The sequence below is a fragment of the Trifolium pratense genome, linkage group LG2 (assembly GCF_020283565.1).
Source record: "Trifolium pratense cultivar HEN17-A07 linkage group LG2, ARS_RC_1.1, whole genome shotgun sequence".
NCBI lineage: Eukaryota > Viridiplantae > Streptophyta > Magnoliopsida > Fabales > Fabaceae > Trifolium > Trifolium pratense.
The window spans coordinates 71,715,126-71,731,844 of record NC_060060.1 but is presented as its reverse complement, the minus strand read 5'-3'; the positions used below and the strand labels follow the sequence as shown (position 1 = coordinate 71,731,844).

Sequence of the window (16,719 nt, the reverse complement as noted above, 5' to 3'; positions counted from 1 at the left end):
ATGGTAGAATATGATGAATATGTAGATGTTGATTCGAATGAAGTTAGTTCAACTGATAGTCATACATATGATGATGAGGATTCCAGCTATTCGGTATCTAGTGGGCATGATAGGTCAGATGATGGCGATGATACTGGTGACCACGATGATGATGATGATGGTGATGATGATGATGACAATGACCATGATTTTGATGATGAAACATCTGTAGGTGAAAGAGCGGTACGTATTAATTCTATGACTGCTAATAAAATTCGTGCTATGGATTTTGGTAGTATTGAAGAAGCTTATGAATTTTATTATCAATACAGTAAATGTAAAGGTTTTTCCGTTAGGAAAAGTGATGATAAGAAGAAAATAGGGCCTGATGGTAGTAAAATAATAACAAACAAGCTTTTTGTATGCACTAGACAAGGTTTAAGAGATAAGAGACACATATCTAGGTTAGATAGGAAAAGAGAGCACCAACGTTTGACACGTACGAAATGCACGGCTAGGTTTCGTGTGACATACAAAGCCGATAAGGGTAGATATGTAGTGTCTGTGTTTGAAGAGACTCATAACCATGAATTAACATCAGCTAGGTTTGTGCACTTACACCCAGTTTATCGTAAAATTAGTGAAGCAGATAGAGCTCAGGTTGATGGTATACAGTCACGTGGAATTAGAACTTGTCATATTATAGGGTACATGGTTGCTCAGAAGGGTGGATATGGTGGTGTTGGGTTTACGAAGAAAGATCTTTACAATTTTTTTGATAAAAAAATGTGTGATATTGTTAAAGATGGTGATGTTGCCGCATCGCTACATTATCTTAATGCAAAGTCAGCTACTGATCCCATGCTCTACGCTGAATATGCTGCTGACAGTAGTAATGGACGGATGAAGTCTCTTTTTTGGGCTAATGGGACCAGTAGATCTGACTACTTCTGTTTTGGAGATGTGGTTGCACTTGACACAACATACAAGAACAACAAATACAACCTCCCGTTGGTTATATTTTTAGGTTGTAACCACCATTCCTAAACAATAATTTTTGGCACTGCCTTGGTATCAGATGAAACCACGGAGACATATAAGTGGGTGTTGAATTGTTTTTTGGAGTGTATGGAAAATAAACGCCTAAAAGCTGTGGTGACAGATGTAGATGGGGCTATGAGGGAGGCTATAAAAGAGGTTTTCCCCGATTCGACCCATCGGTTATGTGCCTGGCATTTGAATAAGAATGCAGGTGAGAATGTGAAGAATTCAGGTTTTTTGAAGGGATTTAAAAAAGCCATCTTCTCAAAATTTTCAAAGGATGATTTTGAAGAGTATTGGTCAGAGATGATTAAAGAAAATGGAGTTGAATGACATCCTTGGGTTATCAAAACCTACGAGAACAAGTTACTATGGGCAACTGCATACCTGCGGGATAAGTTTTTTGGACGTATAAGAACTACGTCTCAATGTGAAGCAATCAATGCAATAATAAAGAGTTATGCCAGAAAGAAAGGATGCATCTTTGAATTTATGCAAAATTTTGAGCAGGTTCTGAGAGGCTACAAAAACAATGAACTTGTTGAAGATTTTAAGTCAAAGTTTTCAGAACCTGTGTTGACAACTCAACTACGTTTGATTGAGAGCAATGCCGCTAAAATCTATACAGCGGAGATTTTCAAAGAAGTGAATGAAGAAATTATGAATGCCGGTGAATTGATTGTTACGCATAAAAAGGAAATTGGAGATACAAAGTTTTATACATTGACTAAATATTGTCGGGATGTGTATGAAAGAACAGTTGTTTACGATGGTGATACATTCCAATGTTCGTGCCGGTTTTTTGATTCTCGTGGACTTCCTTGTTCTCATATTTTTCATGTTGTTGGGTTTTTGTATATTGGCTACATTTTTGCAAAAACATATTTTAGCCAAGTGTTGAGACAAATGTGCTGACCCCAAGTGTTGTGACAAATGTTGGGACACTTTGGAACAACACCTGACTCTGTATCGTGCGCGCCAGCTAGCGGGTTTAAATTTCTACTCAATCTTTTGAAGATCTGTTTGAAGAATTGTTTCAAGGTTTCTTACAGAGGAAGGCGCACGTGTTTAATGTGTTTCATGAGGCAGCCAAACCCTAGTTTTATTTTCCAAAGGAATTATATTTTTGGAAAATAGATTTTTGCGGTTCAAAAATATAACTATTGTTTTCAAAAATATATCACTGCTGCCGCAATTCTAGAAGCCCTAATTTTGTCTTGAAGCCCAAGTCGTTCAACTACTATAAATACGAAGGCAAGCATATGGTTTCAAGTATCAAAAATCGAGTCTTACAAAGCGTGAGTTTTAGGGATTTTAGAGTGTTAATTGTGAGCCTTTCTTGTATCTCATTGATGCAAGCTTAGGACCTGAGTGTTATTGAGTTGTAAGTGTGAACTTCTCCTAAGCTTTGAAGTACGGAGATTGTTCTATTGTGTTGTGTGGTTTACTCGCAAGCTTTTAAGCAAGAGTGAATCCTAGTTTCTTAGGAGTGTGTCTCCACCTGTTGTGATTGTGGAATTGAATAGCAGCGCTGTCTGTGTTGCTAAGGTGGGAATTGGGACGAAGTCTCATATCTAGGAGTTCCTAGGTAGAAGGGTCATTGGGTAGTGATTAAGTGAGAAGTTGTAAACGGGTGAGTTTAGCTTCGAAGTAATACTGCTGATAGTGGACTTCATTCCTGGATTGGTATCCCCCAGAGTAGGCTTTAGGCTGAACTGGGTTAACAACTCTCGTGTGTTATTTACTTTACTGTTTGTATTGTTTTATGTTATTTGCTCTGTTTATAGACAAGTGTTGGCGCACCAGTAACAACATCTGTCTACAACAGACAAGTGTTGCTACACCTTGAGCAACACCTGTCCACTGTGTGCCAGGAATTTCAATTGGCATCAGAGCAGGCACCCTGTTCTGAATTTTAGGGTGAGCTCCAGGGAAATCGTTTCTGGCAAGGATGGACAAAGAAGGAGGTTTTGTTACCAGACCACCTCTTTTGGTTGGCGCTTCAAACTATGACTATTGGAAGTCCCGCATGATGGCCTTCCTAAAACAAATTGATAGCAAGACATGGAAGGCAATTCTGAGAGGATGGACTCCACCTGTGAAGATGGACAAAGATGGTAAACCAACTCCTGAGTTGAAATCTGCTGAAGAATGGTCCAAAGAAGAAGATGAGCTTGCTCTTGCAAACTCAAAAGCATTATATGCACTTTATAATAATGGTGTTGACAAGCACATATTCAGACTCATCAAAAAGTGTGTCTGTGCTAAGGAAGCTTGGACAATTCTTGAGACTGTTCATGAAGGTACCTCTAAAGTGAAGCTATCTAAGCTACAACTCCTAACAACTAAGTTTGAGAATCTTAGAATGAATGATGATGAAACCATTCAGGATTTTCACATGACCATACTTGATTTTGACAATCAATTTGATGCCTTGGGTGAAAAGATACCTGAAGAAAAGCTGGTAAGAAAAATGCTCAGGTCTCTACCTAAGAAGTTTGACATGAAAGTCACAGCTATAGAAGAAGCAAAGGATATCACAGATATGAAGCTAGATGAACTGGTTGGTTCACTACAAACCTATGAGGTAGCTACAAATGAAAAGATGGATAAGAAAAACAAAAGTATTGCGTTTGTTTCAAATGCTGAGGAAGAAGATCAACTGAGTGACACAGAGTCTGAACAAAGCATCTCTGATGCAATGGTTCTTTTGGGAAAACAATTTAATAAGGTGCTAAAGAGAATGGACAAACGCTCTAAGACAGGTGCAGCTGACATTGGTCGCAACACTTACAGGAATTTCAGAAAACCTGTAACAGATGAGAAATCAGCTCCAAATAAAGGTGTTCAATGCCATGAATGTGAGGGGTTTGGTCACATTAGAAGTGAATGTGGAACCTTTCTGAAGAAACAAAAGAAGGGGTTAACTGTAACTTGGTCAGATGAAGATTCTGAAGGAGAAGCCGATACTGCAAAAGCTATACATGTATTGACAAGTGTTTGCACATCTGACACTGAATCATGTGAAGAAGAACTAACCTTTGATGAACTTGCTGAATCATATAAAAAGCTGTGTCTAAAGAGTGCAGAAGTCTGCAGAGTCTCTGAAGAGCAAAAAGAAACAATCACTAAGTTGCAAACTGAGAGAGCTGCTAATCTGTCAAGAATCTCTAAATTTAGTACTAAATGGGAAGATAGTTTAAAGATCATTGAGGAACAGAAGGCAACTATCATCAACTTAGAAGCTGACAAGATCAAACAACTGACTGAGATAGCCCATCTGAATGAAGAGGTAACTGAATTAAACTCTCATCTTGAGAATTTAAAGAAGCATGTTCTTAGGCTATTCAAAGGAAGTGATCTAGATGAAATCCTGGAAACTTTGCCTGCTCCTAGTAGATCCAAAACAGGCATTGGGTATGAATACAAAAATGTTAATAGGATTATGGATTACAACAAAGAAGGGAAATATATGCCTGAGATAAGTAAACAACCGTCTCCAAAAATGCATGACAGGATGTCGTCACACCTGTCTCCTAGACAGCAGAGACAAGTGTTGCCACATGTGGCACCACATCAGCAAAGATGGCAGAGACCTAGGTTTATACCTAGACCAAGAAGCAGGTACCACTCATGGAGATGTCATCACTGTGGAAGAAAGGGGCACATAAGGCCTTACTGCTACAAATTGTATGGGTATCCAAGTGAAATTCCACAAGAGTCTGAACCATCCATTACTAAAACAAGGATGGAATGAAAGCAAAAAGATGATACAATCAATACCAAGGAGTATACAGCTGAAAGCAGTGGGAAAAGTCTGATTGCCCACACGTCACTCAGAGCCTCATCAAAAGAAGACTGGTACTTTGATAGTGGTTGTTCCAGACACATGACTGGTGTTGAAAAGTATTTGAAAGAGGTAAAATCCTATGCCACAAGTTTTGTGACATTTGGAGATGGAGCAAAGGGGGAAATCAAAGGTATTGGAAGACTGATTGACCATGGTCTACCAAAACTTGAAAATGTTCTCCTTGTAAAAGGACTAACTGCCAATCTAATCAGTATAAGCCAACTATGTGATCAAGGCATGAAAGTCAACTTTACAAAAAATGAATGTCTGGTCAGCAATAATGAAGGAGACATCCTTATGAGGGGTGTTAGATCAAAAGACAACTGCTACTTGTGGATCCCTCTTGAAGAAGCTAATGTATCTACATGTCTCTTAACTAAAAATGAAGAGGTTAAGCTGTGGCATCAAATGTAACGACCCATTTTTCGTATTCGTATATTTTAATAAATGTATTTTTATTTATTAAATGGCTTTTATTATTTTAGTGGGCGACGAATAATTATTTAGCCGAACGTAAGTTATTAGACGCGAGAACCATTGTTTTGGGCTTATGGGCGTGAGAGGTAATGGGCCTAAGCCAATTGGGCTTGGTTCATGACCATGGGAAGTAGTATAAGTAGCAAGTCAAACATATGAATAGTATTACAATTCATTTCTTTGAGTTTTGAGTGAGTAGAGCAAGAGCAAAACCATAGAGCTAAGCTAGGGTTTGATCAAGAGAGAAAGCTTGAGCAAGAGAAGGCTTGGATCATCATCTTTGCTTAAGGTAAGAGATTAGAATTCATGATTCTTGAGTGACAAGGAGGGGGGAGATTGTCTATGTCTCCGTTCCCGAACTCTCCCACTCAATTTCTTTTAGATTTTGATTAAGCTTTTGTATGTGAGTATGATGTTTTTCATCATCACTTTGTGTGTGTTAATCACTAGTTTGATTCCATGATGAATATGTATGTGTTTGGATCATTTTTGGAAAGTTTGAGAAAGTTACTTAAAACTCAAGTAATTGCCATGATTTTGATTATTAGAGGTATTTGGATGTTTGGAAGGGATGATTAATGTTCCTTGATACCATATATGTTTGGAATGGCTGTTTATATGAATTTATAACATGTTTGGATGAATTTTTGAGTTGATTTAGTGTTAAACCGCCTTAGACAACTCAAGACCAGATTTTCTTTCTGGTGTAGTTCGCTTAGCGAACAGGAGTTCGCTACAGCGAATAAGCTCGCTACCAGTTCGCTACCTGTTCGCCATGCACCTGTAATCCTCTGATGTAGTTCGCTACAGCGAATTGAGATTCGCTTAGCGAATGAGTTCGCTACCTGTTCGCTTTGGATTCGCTCAGCGAACAGTACTGAACCTGCAACTTTTGTTAATGTTTGTAAGTGTGATTTGGCACTTGTAACATGGTTTAAGAGTATCCTTACATGATTGTTGATACATGTTGATACTGTTAATGCTTATTGTTAATCGTTATATGATTGATAAACGTATATGCAATAAGTTGTAGCTTAAAATGAGCAATGTGAAGATTTGGCATTAATTTGTAATGTTAAGTGAATGTGTTTGAATTGTGTTTCCGCATTCATAATGAGTAGCTTCGAGCTAGAAATATCATATTGATGATATGTGCAAACATACATGCATTCATGTATATATATGTTGAAATTGGAAACTTGGGTTCCAATAGATTTAAATGGATTTTTGAGTCCATAAGGAAGCCGAGGATCGGATTTGATGAATCCATAAGATCTAGAGCTGCTATCCAGCAGGATATAAAACTGTTTAACTTATCCATGAGGGATATGAAGGTTTGGTAAGTTCCGAACAATCCGGCAAGATGTAAAACTGTTTAACTTATCCATGAGGGGTAAAAGGCAATTGGTACCACATGCATTAGTCGTGTCTAGGGAGGGCATGACATAGAATGATTGGCATTAGATACATTAGGGTAAATGCGCATATATTTGATAAATGGTATGTGACATTATCTGGTTGAACTGTGCTAAACTTTATTAATTGATAACTGTTTGGTGCGATGTTTTGACGTGAGTTAGAATATGTATGATGTAGTTCGAAAGTGTAAGACCTTTCTTATACTCGTATGATATGCGATTATGTTTTCTAACTCTCTGCTTTGTGTTATTTGCTGGACCTTTGGGGGTTCAGATATTCAGGCTGAGGATTGTGCCGACGTTTAGTCTGCTGTTCTAGCGTGGTGTTGAAGTACCTTTTGGTGAGGAGACTTAGCATAGATTACTCCTCTTAGTACTAGCTTTTGACTAGAGTTTGTAAATAGTAAATGCTCTGGTAATGTAACATCGAGTCGGGGATTTCGCTTGGCTTTCATCGTATATCGGTGTTACCTTTTTGTTATGCTAGTTCTTGTATAAGTGACATCCTTAGGGATGAATATGGCTTATGTATATATATATGTATATATATGATGTGAATGAATCCGCTGTTGCTTTTCATGTTAAATTTCATGACGCTCTGAGTGTATGCTTGTGTTTTAATTACCGCGTGGCACTCTGCCTTTACGCTTGTTAAAAAGTTTTTAAAATTACGTTTTTAAGGGTAGTACGGGTTAGGGTGTTACAATAGTGGTATCAGAGCAGGTCGGTTCGTGTGAACCAATTAGGACTTTTCTTTTCCCCGTATGAGCATGTGTAGGGAACACTGTTAGTACTTTCTAACGTCTAGTTGTGATTCGTTCAGGAATCATGGCTGCTGCGAGGACGAATGCTCAGATTGCGGAAGCTTTGGCCGCACTTACCAACATTGTGGTTAGAGATCATCAACCTGGAAGAGAGGTAGAGATGAGGTTGGAAAGGTTCATGAAGCAGAAACCGCCAACATTTACCGGAGGTTACAACCCGGATGGAGCTCACAAGTGGCTGGAAGAACTTGAGATAATTTTTGAAGCAATGGATTGTTCCGAGGAAGGGAAGACAACCCTTGGAACATATGTGTTGCGCGAGGAAGCGAATGTGTGGTGGAAGAATGCCAAGTTGAGGCTAGGACCCGGTGGTATGGCTATACCATGGGCAATGTTTAAAAGGGAATTTTTGATTAAGTATTTTCCTGTGGATGTGAAGAACAAGAAAGTTGTGGAATTCATGGAACTGAAACAGGGAAATATGACGGTAGCTGACTATGCCGTCAAGTTTGAGACCTTGTGTGCGTTTAGTCCGCATTACAACACTATGGAAGCGGAGAACGACAAGTGTGTGAAGTTTGAAAGTGGTCTACGTCCAGATATTAAGCATATGATTGGATTTTCGCAGATAAGGGATTTTGCGACCCTTGTGAACAAGAGTAGGATTTGCGATGAGGATGGTAGAGCTAAGGTGAACTACTACAAGGCTGCGAATGACCGAAAAGGGAAAGGACAAGAGCGCGGAAAACCTTATGATAACCGCGGTAGGGGTAATACAAGTGGTGGTAAGAAGCCGGTGAATGGAAGTTGTTACAAATGTGGAGAGAGGGGTCATATGTCGTATGATTGCCAGAAGAAATTAGACAAGTGTTTGAATTGTGGGAAGTTAGGCCACAAAACTGAAGCGTGTAGAACAAGAGTGTTTTGTTTTAACTGTGGTGAGGAGGGCCACAAGAGTATAATCTGCAAGAAACCCAAGAAGGCGATGGGCAAGGTGTTTGCTTTGAGTGGAGAGGATGCTAGCCTTGAGGACAATCTCATTAGAGGTACGTGTTTCATCTATGACACTCCTTTAATTGCGATTATAGATACGGGAGCGACGCATTCTTTTATTTCTTTGGATTGTGCGAAGCGTCTTAGTATTCCTTTAACGGATATGATGGGTAGGATGGAAATAGAAACTCCTGCTAATGGTTCAGTAATTACTCGACAAGTATGTCGTAATTGCCCCGTAACCATTTTTGGTAAGCATTTTGGTATGGATTTAGTGTGTATTCCACTTAGTGGTATGGATGTGATTTTTGGTATGAATTGGTTAATTTTTAATCGGATTCATATCAACTGTCGTGAGAAGGCCGTTGTTTTTCCGAAGCCGGAGGAGAACTTGCATTTGATGAACGGGAAGGAAGTATCGGAAGCGTTGAAAGAACATGCCGAGATGTTCATGATGTTTGCATCATTGAAACTCGAAGGAGGAGTTAAGATAGAAGAGTTACCGATCGTTTGTGAATTCCCAGATGTGTTTCCGGATGATATATCTGACGTGCCTCCGAAGCGAGAGGTAGAGTTTTCTATCGACCTAGTACCTGGAACTAGCCCGATATCGATGGCGCCGTATCGAATGTCAGCGTCAGAGTTGAATGAGTTGAAGAAGCAACTTGAAGAGCTGCTTGAGAAGAAGTTTGTTCGGCCGAGTGTTTCGCCATGGGGAGCGCCAGTATTGCTTGTGAAGAAGAAAGATGGAAGCATGAGATTATGTATAGACTATCGTCAGTTGAACAAAGTGACGATCAAGAATAAATATCCACTTCCAAGGATAGATGATTTGATGGATCAACTAGTTGGAGCTTGTGTGTTTAGTAAGATAGATTTGAGATCTGGATACCATCAGATTAGAGTGAAGACGGAAGACATACCTAAGACTGCATTTAGGACGAGGTATGGGCACTACGAGTATTCAGTTATGCCGTTTGGTGTGACCAATGCACCTGGAGTTTTCATGGAGTATATGAACCGAATTTTCCATTCATTTTTGGATAGATTCGTGGTGGTGTTCATCGACGACATTTTGATTTACTCAAAATCCGAGTTAGAGCACGAGGAGCACTTGAGGATTGTTTTACAAGTCTTGAAGGAGAAGAAGTTGTATGCCAAGTTGTCGAAGTGTGAATTTTGGATGAAAGAGGTGAGTTTCTTAGGGCATATAATTTCAAGTGGAGGAATCGCGGTAGATCCTGCGAAGGTTGACGCTGTGTCACAGTGGGGAACGCCGGAATCTGTTTCAGAGATTAGAAGTTTTCTTGGTTTAGCCGGTTATTATAGAAGATTCATCGAAGGTTTTTCGAAGTTGGCTTTACCGTTAACCAAGTTGACGAGGAAAGATCAAGCGTTTGTTTGGGATGGTAATTGTGAGGAGAGCTTCCAAGAGCTCAAGAGAAGATTGACTACTGCACCCGTGTTGATTTTACCTGATGCCAAAGAGTCGTTCGTCGTGTATTGCGATGCTTCGAAGTTAGGACTTGGCGGAGTGCTTATGCAAGGGGGTAATGTGGTAGCATATGCTTCAAGGCAACTGAAGGTTCACGAGAGGAACTATCCGACGCATGATTTGGAGTTAGCCGCCGTGGTGTTTACTTTGAAAGTGTGGAGACACTACTTGTATGGATCGAGGTTTGAAGTGTTTAGTGATCACAAGAGTCTGAGATACTTATTCGACCAGAAGGAGTTGAATATGAGACAACGGAGATGGCTCGAATTCTTAAAGGACTACGATTTTGAATTGAGTTATCACCCTGGAAAAGCCAATGTAGTGGCCGATGCATTAAGTAGGAAAACTTTGCATATGTCATCATTGATGGTGAAAGAGTTAGGGTTGATAGAAGAATTCCGAGACTTGAGTCTTGTGTGCGAGGTTACTTCTACAAGTGTGAAGCTTGGAATGTTAAAGTTGACGAATCCTTTTCTCGAGGATATTAAAGAACGTCAGAAATCGGATAAGAAATTGATGGAGAAGATGGTACTCATCAATGAAGGTAAGGAGACCAATATCAAGATCGACGAGAGTGGAGTCATGAGATTTCACGGAAGAGTTTGTGTACCGGATGTACCCGAATTGAAGAGAATGATCATGGAAGAAGGTCACAGGAGTGGTTTGAGTATACATCCTGGAGTAACCAAGATGTATCAGGATTTAAGGAAGTTGTTTTGGTGGCCGGGAATGAAGAGGCAAATTTCTGAATTTGTTTATTCATGCTTAACTTGTCAGAAATCGAAGATTGAGCATCAGAAGCCGTTTGGTTTGTTGCAACCAATGTTTATACCCGAATGGAAATGGGATAGCATTGCAATGGATTTTGTGGGAGGTTTACCGAAGACCAAGAAAGGTAACGAGGTGATTTGGATAGTGGTAGATCGTTTGACGAAGTGTGCTCACTTCATTGCTATTAGGAAAGGTACTTTGGTGCCTAAGTTGGCCGAGATTTATGTGGAGCAGATTGTGAAGCTACATGGTATTCCAACAAGTATTATTTCGGATAGAGATCCGAGATTTACTTCTAGATTTTGGGAAAGCTTGCAAGAAGCTTTAGGAACGAAGTTGAGGTTGAGTTCAGCGTATCATCCTCAGACAGATGGTCAGTCGGAGAGGACGATACAATCCTTAGAGGATTTGTTGAGGGCTTGTGTTTTGGAGCAAAACGTGAATTGGGATTCTTGTTTGCCGTTGGTAGAGTTTACATACAACAACAGTTACCATTCTAGTATCGGAATGGCACCGTTTGAGGCTTTGTATGGGAGAAGGTGTAGGACACCTCTGTGTTGGTATGAAAATGGAGAAGGTGCAATTCTTGGACCAGAGATTGTACAAGAGACAACAGAGAAGATTCGGATGATTCGTGAGAAGATGAAAGCGTCTCAGGATCGACAGAAAAGTTATCATGATAAGAGGAGGAAGGACATTGAATTCCAAGAAGGGGATCATGTATTCCTACGAGTTAAATCGACTACTGGAGTAGGACGTGCATTGAAGTCAAGGAAGTTGACATCGAGGTTTATTGGACCGTTTGAGATTTTGAAGCGAGTTGGGAAAGTTGCGTATAGGATTGCATTACCGCCATCATTGGCGAATTTGCACGATGTTTTTCATGTATCACAATTGCGCAAGTATGTGTCTGATCCGACACACGTGATTGAATCGGACGATGTTCAAGTGAGGGATGACTTGACCATCGAGACTGTGCCTTTGAGAATCGAAGGGAGAGAAGTGAAGAGGTTGAGAAACAAAGAGATTGCATCCGTGAAAGTCGTGTGGGGAGGACCGGCTGGTGAGAATGCGACGTGGGAGTTGGAAAGCAAGATGAGAGATTCTTATCCCGATCTGTAACGACCCATTTTTCGTATTCGTATATTTTAATAAATGTATTTTTATTTATTAAATGGCTTTTATTATTTTAGTGGGCGACGAATAATTATTTAGCCGAACGTAAGTTATTAGACGCGAGAACCATTGTTTTGGGCTTATGGGCGTGAGAGGTAATGGGCCTAAGCCAATTGGGCTTGGTTCATGACCATGGGAAGTAGTATAAGTAGCAAGTCAAACATATGAATAGTATTACAATTCATTTCTTTGAGTTTTGAGTGAGTAGAGCAAGAGCAAAACCATAGAGCTAAGCTAGGGTTTGATCAAGAGAGAAAGCTTGAGCAAGAGAAGGCTTGGATCATCATCTTTGCTTAAGGTAAGAGATTAGAATTCATGATTCTTGAGTGACAAGGAGGGGGGAGATTGTCTATGTCTCCGTTCCCGAACTCTCCCACTCAATTTCTTTTAGATTTTGATTAAGCTTTTGTATGTGAGTATGATGTTTTTCATCATCACTTTGTGTGTGTTAATCACTAGTTTGATTCCATGATGAATATGTATGTGTTTGGATCATTTTTGGAAAGTTTGAGAAAGTTACTTAAAACTCAAGTAATTGCCATGATTTTGATTATTAGAGGTATTTGGATGTTTGGAAGGGATGATTAATGTTCCTTGATACCATATATGTTTGGAATGGCTGTTTATATGAATTTATAACATGTTTGGATGAATTTTTGAGTTGATTTAGTGTTAAACCGCCTTAGACAACTCAAGACCAGATTTTCTTTCTGGTGTAGTTCGCTTAGCGAACAGGAGTTCGCTACAGCGAATAAGCTCGCTACCAGTTCGCTACCTGTTCGCCATGCACCTGTAATCCTCTGATGTAGTTCGCTACAGCGAATTGAGATTCGCTTAGCGAATGAGTTCGCTACCTGTTCGCTTTGGATTCGCTCAGCGAACAGTACTGAACCTGCAACTTTTGTTAATGTTTGTAAGTGTGATTTGGCACTTGTAACATGGTTTAAGAGTATCCTTACATGATTGTTGATACATGTTGATACTGTTAATGCTTATTGTTAATCGTTATATGATTGATAAACGTATATGCAATAAGTTGTAGCTTAAAATGAGCAATGTGAAGATTTGGCATTAATTTGTAATGTTAAGTGAATGTGTTTGAATTGTGTTTCCGCATTCATAATGAGTAGCTTCGAGCTAGAAATATCATATTGATGATATGTGCAAACATACATGCATTCATGTATATATATGTTGAAATTGGAAACTTGGGTTCCAATAGATTTAAATGGATTTTTGAGTCCATAAGGAAGCCGAGGATCGGATTTGATGAATCCATAAGATCTAGAGCTGCTATCCAGCAGGATATAAAACTGTTTAACTTATCCATGAGGGATATGAAGGTTTGGTAAGTTCCGAACAATCCGGCAAGATGTAAAACTGTTTAACTTATCCATGAGGGGTAAAAGGCAATTGGTACCACATGCATTAGTCGTGTCTAGGGAGGGCATGACATAGAATGATTGGCATTAGATACATTAGGGTAAATGCGCATATATTTGATAAATGGTATGTGACATTATCTGGTTGAACTGTGCTAAACTTTATTAATTGATAACTGTTTGGTGCGATGTTTTGACGTGAGTTAGAATATGTATGATGTAGTTCGAAAGTGTAAGACCTTTCTTATACTCGTATGATATGCGATTATGTTTTCTAACTCTCTGCTTTGTGTTATTTGCTGGACCTTTGGGGGTTCAGATATTCAGGCTGAGGATTGTGCCGACGTTTAGTCTGCTGTTCTAGCGTGGTGTTGAAGTACCTTTTGGTGAGGAGACTTAGCATAGATTACTCCTCTTAGTACTAGCTTTTGACTAGAGTTTGTAAATAGTAAATGCTCTGGTAATGTAATATCGAGTCGGGGATTTCGCTTGGCTTTCATCGTATATCGGTGTTACCTTTTTGTTATGCTAGTTCTTGTATAAGTGACATCCTTAGGGATGAATATGGCTTATGTATATATATATGTATATATATGATGTGAATGAATCCGCTGTTGCTTTTCATGTTAAATTTCATGACGCTCTGAGTGTATGCTTGTGTTTTAATTACCGCGTGGCACTCTGCCTTTACGCTTGTTAAAAAGTTTTTAAAATTACGTTTTTAAGGGTAGTACGGGTTAGGGTGTTACATCAAAAATTAGGACACCTTAACCTGAAGAGCATGAAGAGAGTCATATCAGAAGAAGCTGTCAGAGGACTACCAAGCTTACAGATACAGGAAGGCAATATCTGTGGTGAATGTCAGATTGGGAAGCAAACCAAAGTGTCGCACCAAAAGTTGTAACACTTGTCCACCTCTAGAGTTCTTGAATTACTACATATGGATCTGATGGGGCCCATACAAGTTGAGAGTCTTGGAGGTAAGAAATATGTTCTTGTTATTGTTGATGACTTCTCTAGATATACTTGGGTAAATTTCATTAGGGAAAAATCTGAGACTTTTGAAGAATTCAAAAATCTTTGTGTACAACTTCAAAAAGAGAAAGACTGTGGTATTGTAAGAATCAGAAGTGACCATGGTAAGGAGTTTGAAAACTCTAAATTTGCTGATTTTTTTGCTGCTGAAGGAATAATTCATGAATTTTCTTCACCAATTACACCTCAACAAAATGGTGTGGTTGAAAGAAAGAATAGAACCTTACAGGAATCTGCTAGAGTAATGTTGCATGCCAAAAATGTTCCTTACAAGTTCTGGGCTGAAGCCATGAATACAGCATGTTACATTCACAATAGAGTAACATTAAGAAAAGGTACTGCTACAACACTGTATGAACTATGGAAGAATAGGAAGCCTACTGTGAAGTATTTCCATGTGTTTGGGTCAAAATGTTATATTTTGGCAGATAGAGAACCTAGGAGAAAATTGGACCCCAAAAGTGATGAGGGGATATTTTTAGGTTACTCAACCAACAGCAGAGCCTACAGGGTTTTTAACTCCAGAACAAGAACTATGATGGAATCAATTAATGTTGTTGTTGATGATACAACAAGTGCAGATCCAGCTGAAGAGACAGATGTCATAACACCTGTCCCAACACCTGATGATGATCAAACTGAACCTGAACCTGATCAACATTCTGAATCTACTACAGAGGTTCCTAGACCAAACAAGGGACCATCTACTAGAACACAGAAGAATCATCCTCTGGAACTTGTCATTGGAAATCCAAATCAAGGAATTGCAACAAGAAGATCAAAAGAAGCAATCTCCAATTCATGTTTCATATCAAAGATTGAACCAAAGAATGTTAAAGAAGCTTTGACTGTGAATACTGGATCAATGCTATGCAGGATGAACTAACTCAGTTCAAAAGAAGTGAGGTATGGGATCTAGTACCTAGACCAGATGGTATAAATGTTATTGGTACAAAGTGGGTGTACAAGAACAAAACTGATGAAAATGGTGACATTACTAGAAATAAAGCCAGACTTGTAGCACAAGGATACACCCAGATAGAAGGAGTTGACTTTGATGAAACTTTTGCTCCAGTTGCTCGCTTGGAGTCCATAAGATTACTCTTGGCTGTGGCATGCATTTTAAAATTCAAGGTATATCAAATGGATGTAAAAAGTGCATTCCTAAATGGCTATCTAAATGAAGAGGTATATGTTGAACAACCAAAAGGGTTTGTAGATCCAAGCTTTCCTAACCATGTTTACAAACTAAAGAAAGCACTCTATGGATTGAAACAAGCCCCTAGAGCATGGTATGAAAGACTGACTGAATTCCTTGTCAGCCATGGATACAAGAAGGGTGGTAATGATAAAACCCTGTTTGTAAGAGAAGAGAAAGGGAAGCTAATGATAGCTCAGATATATGTGGATGATATTGTATTTGGTGGAATGTCGCGACAAATGGTGGAACATTTTGTGCATCAAATGCAATCTGAATTTGAAATGAGTCTTGTAGGTGAGCTAACTTATTTTTTAGGTCTTCAGGTCAAACAAATGGAAGACACCATATTTATCTCTCAAGAAAAATATGCAAGAAACATTGTGAAGAAATTTAGAATGGAAGGTGGTAGTCACAAAAGGACACCTGCACCTACACACTTGAAGCTTACCAAAGATGAGAAAGGGGTTGATGTGGATCAAAGTCTCTATAGAAGTATGATTGGGAGCTTGCTATATCTCACAGCTAGCAGGCCTGATATCATGTTTGCAGTAGGTGTTTGTGCTAGATACCAATCTGAACCCAAGATGAGTCATCTGACTCAAGTAAAGAGGATCTTCAAATATGTCAATGGAACATGTGGCTATGGAATTTTATACTCTCATGGTAATGATTCTACCTTAATTGGATATTGTGATGCAGATTGGGCTGGAAGTGCTGATGATAGAAAGAGCACCTCTGGTGCATGTTTCTTCTTGGGAAACAATCTAGTATCTTGGTTTAGTAAGAAGCAGAATAGTGTGTCTCTATCAACAGCTAAGGCAGAATATATAGCAGCTGGGAGTAGTTGCTCTCAATTGTTATGGATGAGACAAATGTTGAAAGAGTATAGTGTTGAGCAAGATGTCATGACACTTTACTGTGATAATCTGAGTGCTATCAATATCTCTAAGAATCCTATTCAGCATAGTAGGACTAAGCACATTGATATCCGTCATCATTTTATAAGAGAACTTGTAGAAGAGAAAATTGTTACACTTGAACACATTGCATCCGAAGAACAGTTGGCAGATATTTTTACAAAGGCTTTAGATGCGAATCAATTTGAAAATTTGAGAGGCAAACTTGGAATTTGCTTTT

At 39.1% G+C, this 16,719-nt stretch overlaps 1 protein-coding gene across 1 annotated transcript; it reads left to right on the top strand.

The window, feature by feature from the left end:
* LOC123905370 (protein FAR1-RELATED SEQUENCE 5-like) lies at window positions 1-1,353 on the top strand. Its single transcript, XM_045954974.1, has 2 exons — window positions 1-913; window positions 1,058-1,353. The coding sequence occupies exons 1-2, from the start codon at window positions 1-3 to the stop codon at window positions 1,351-1,353; spliced, it is 1,209 nt and encodes a 402-aa protein (XP_045810930.1).
* The last annotated feature ends 15,366 nt before the right edge of the window (window positions 1,354-16,719 follow it).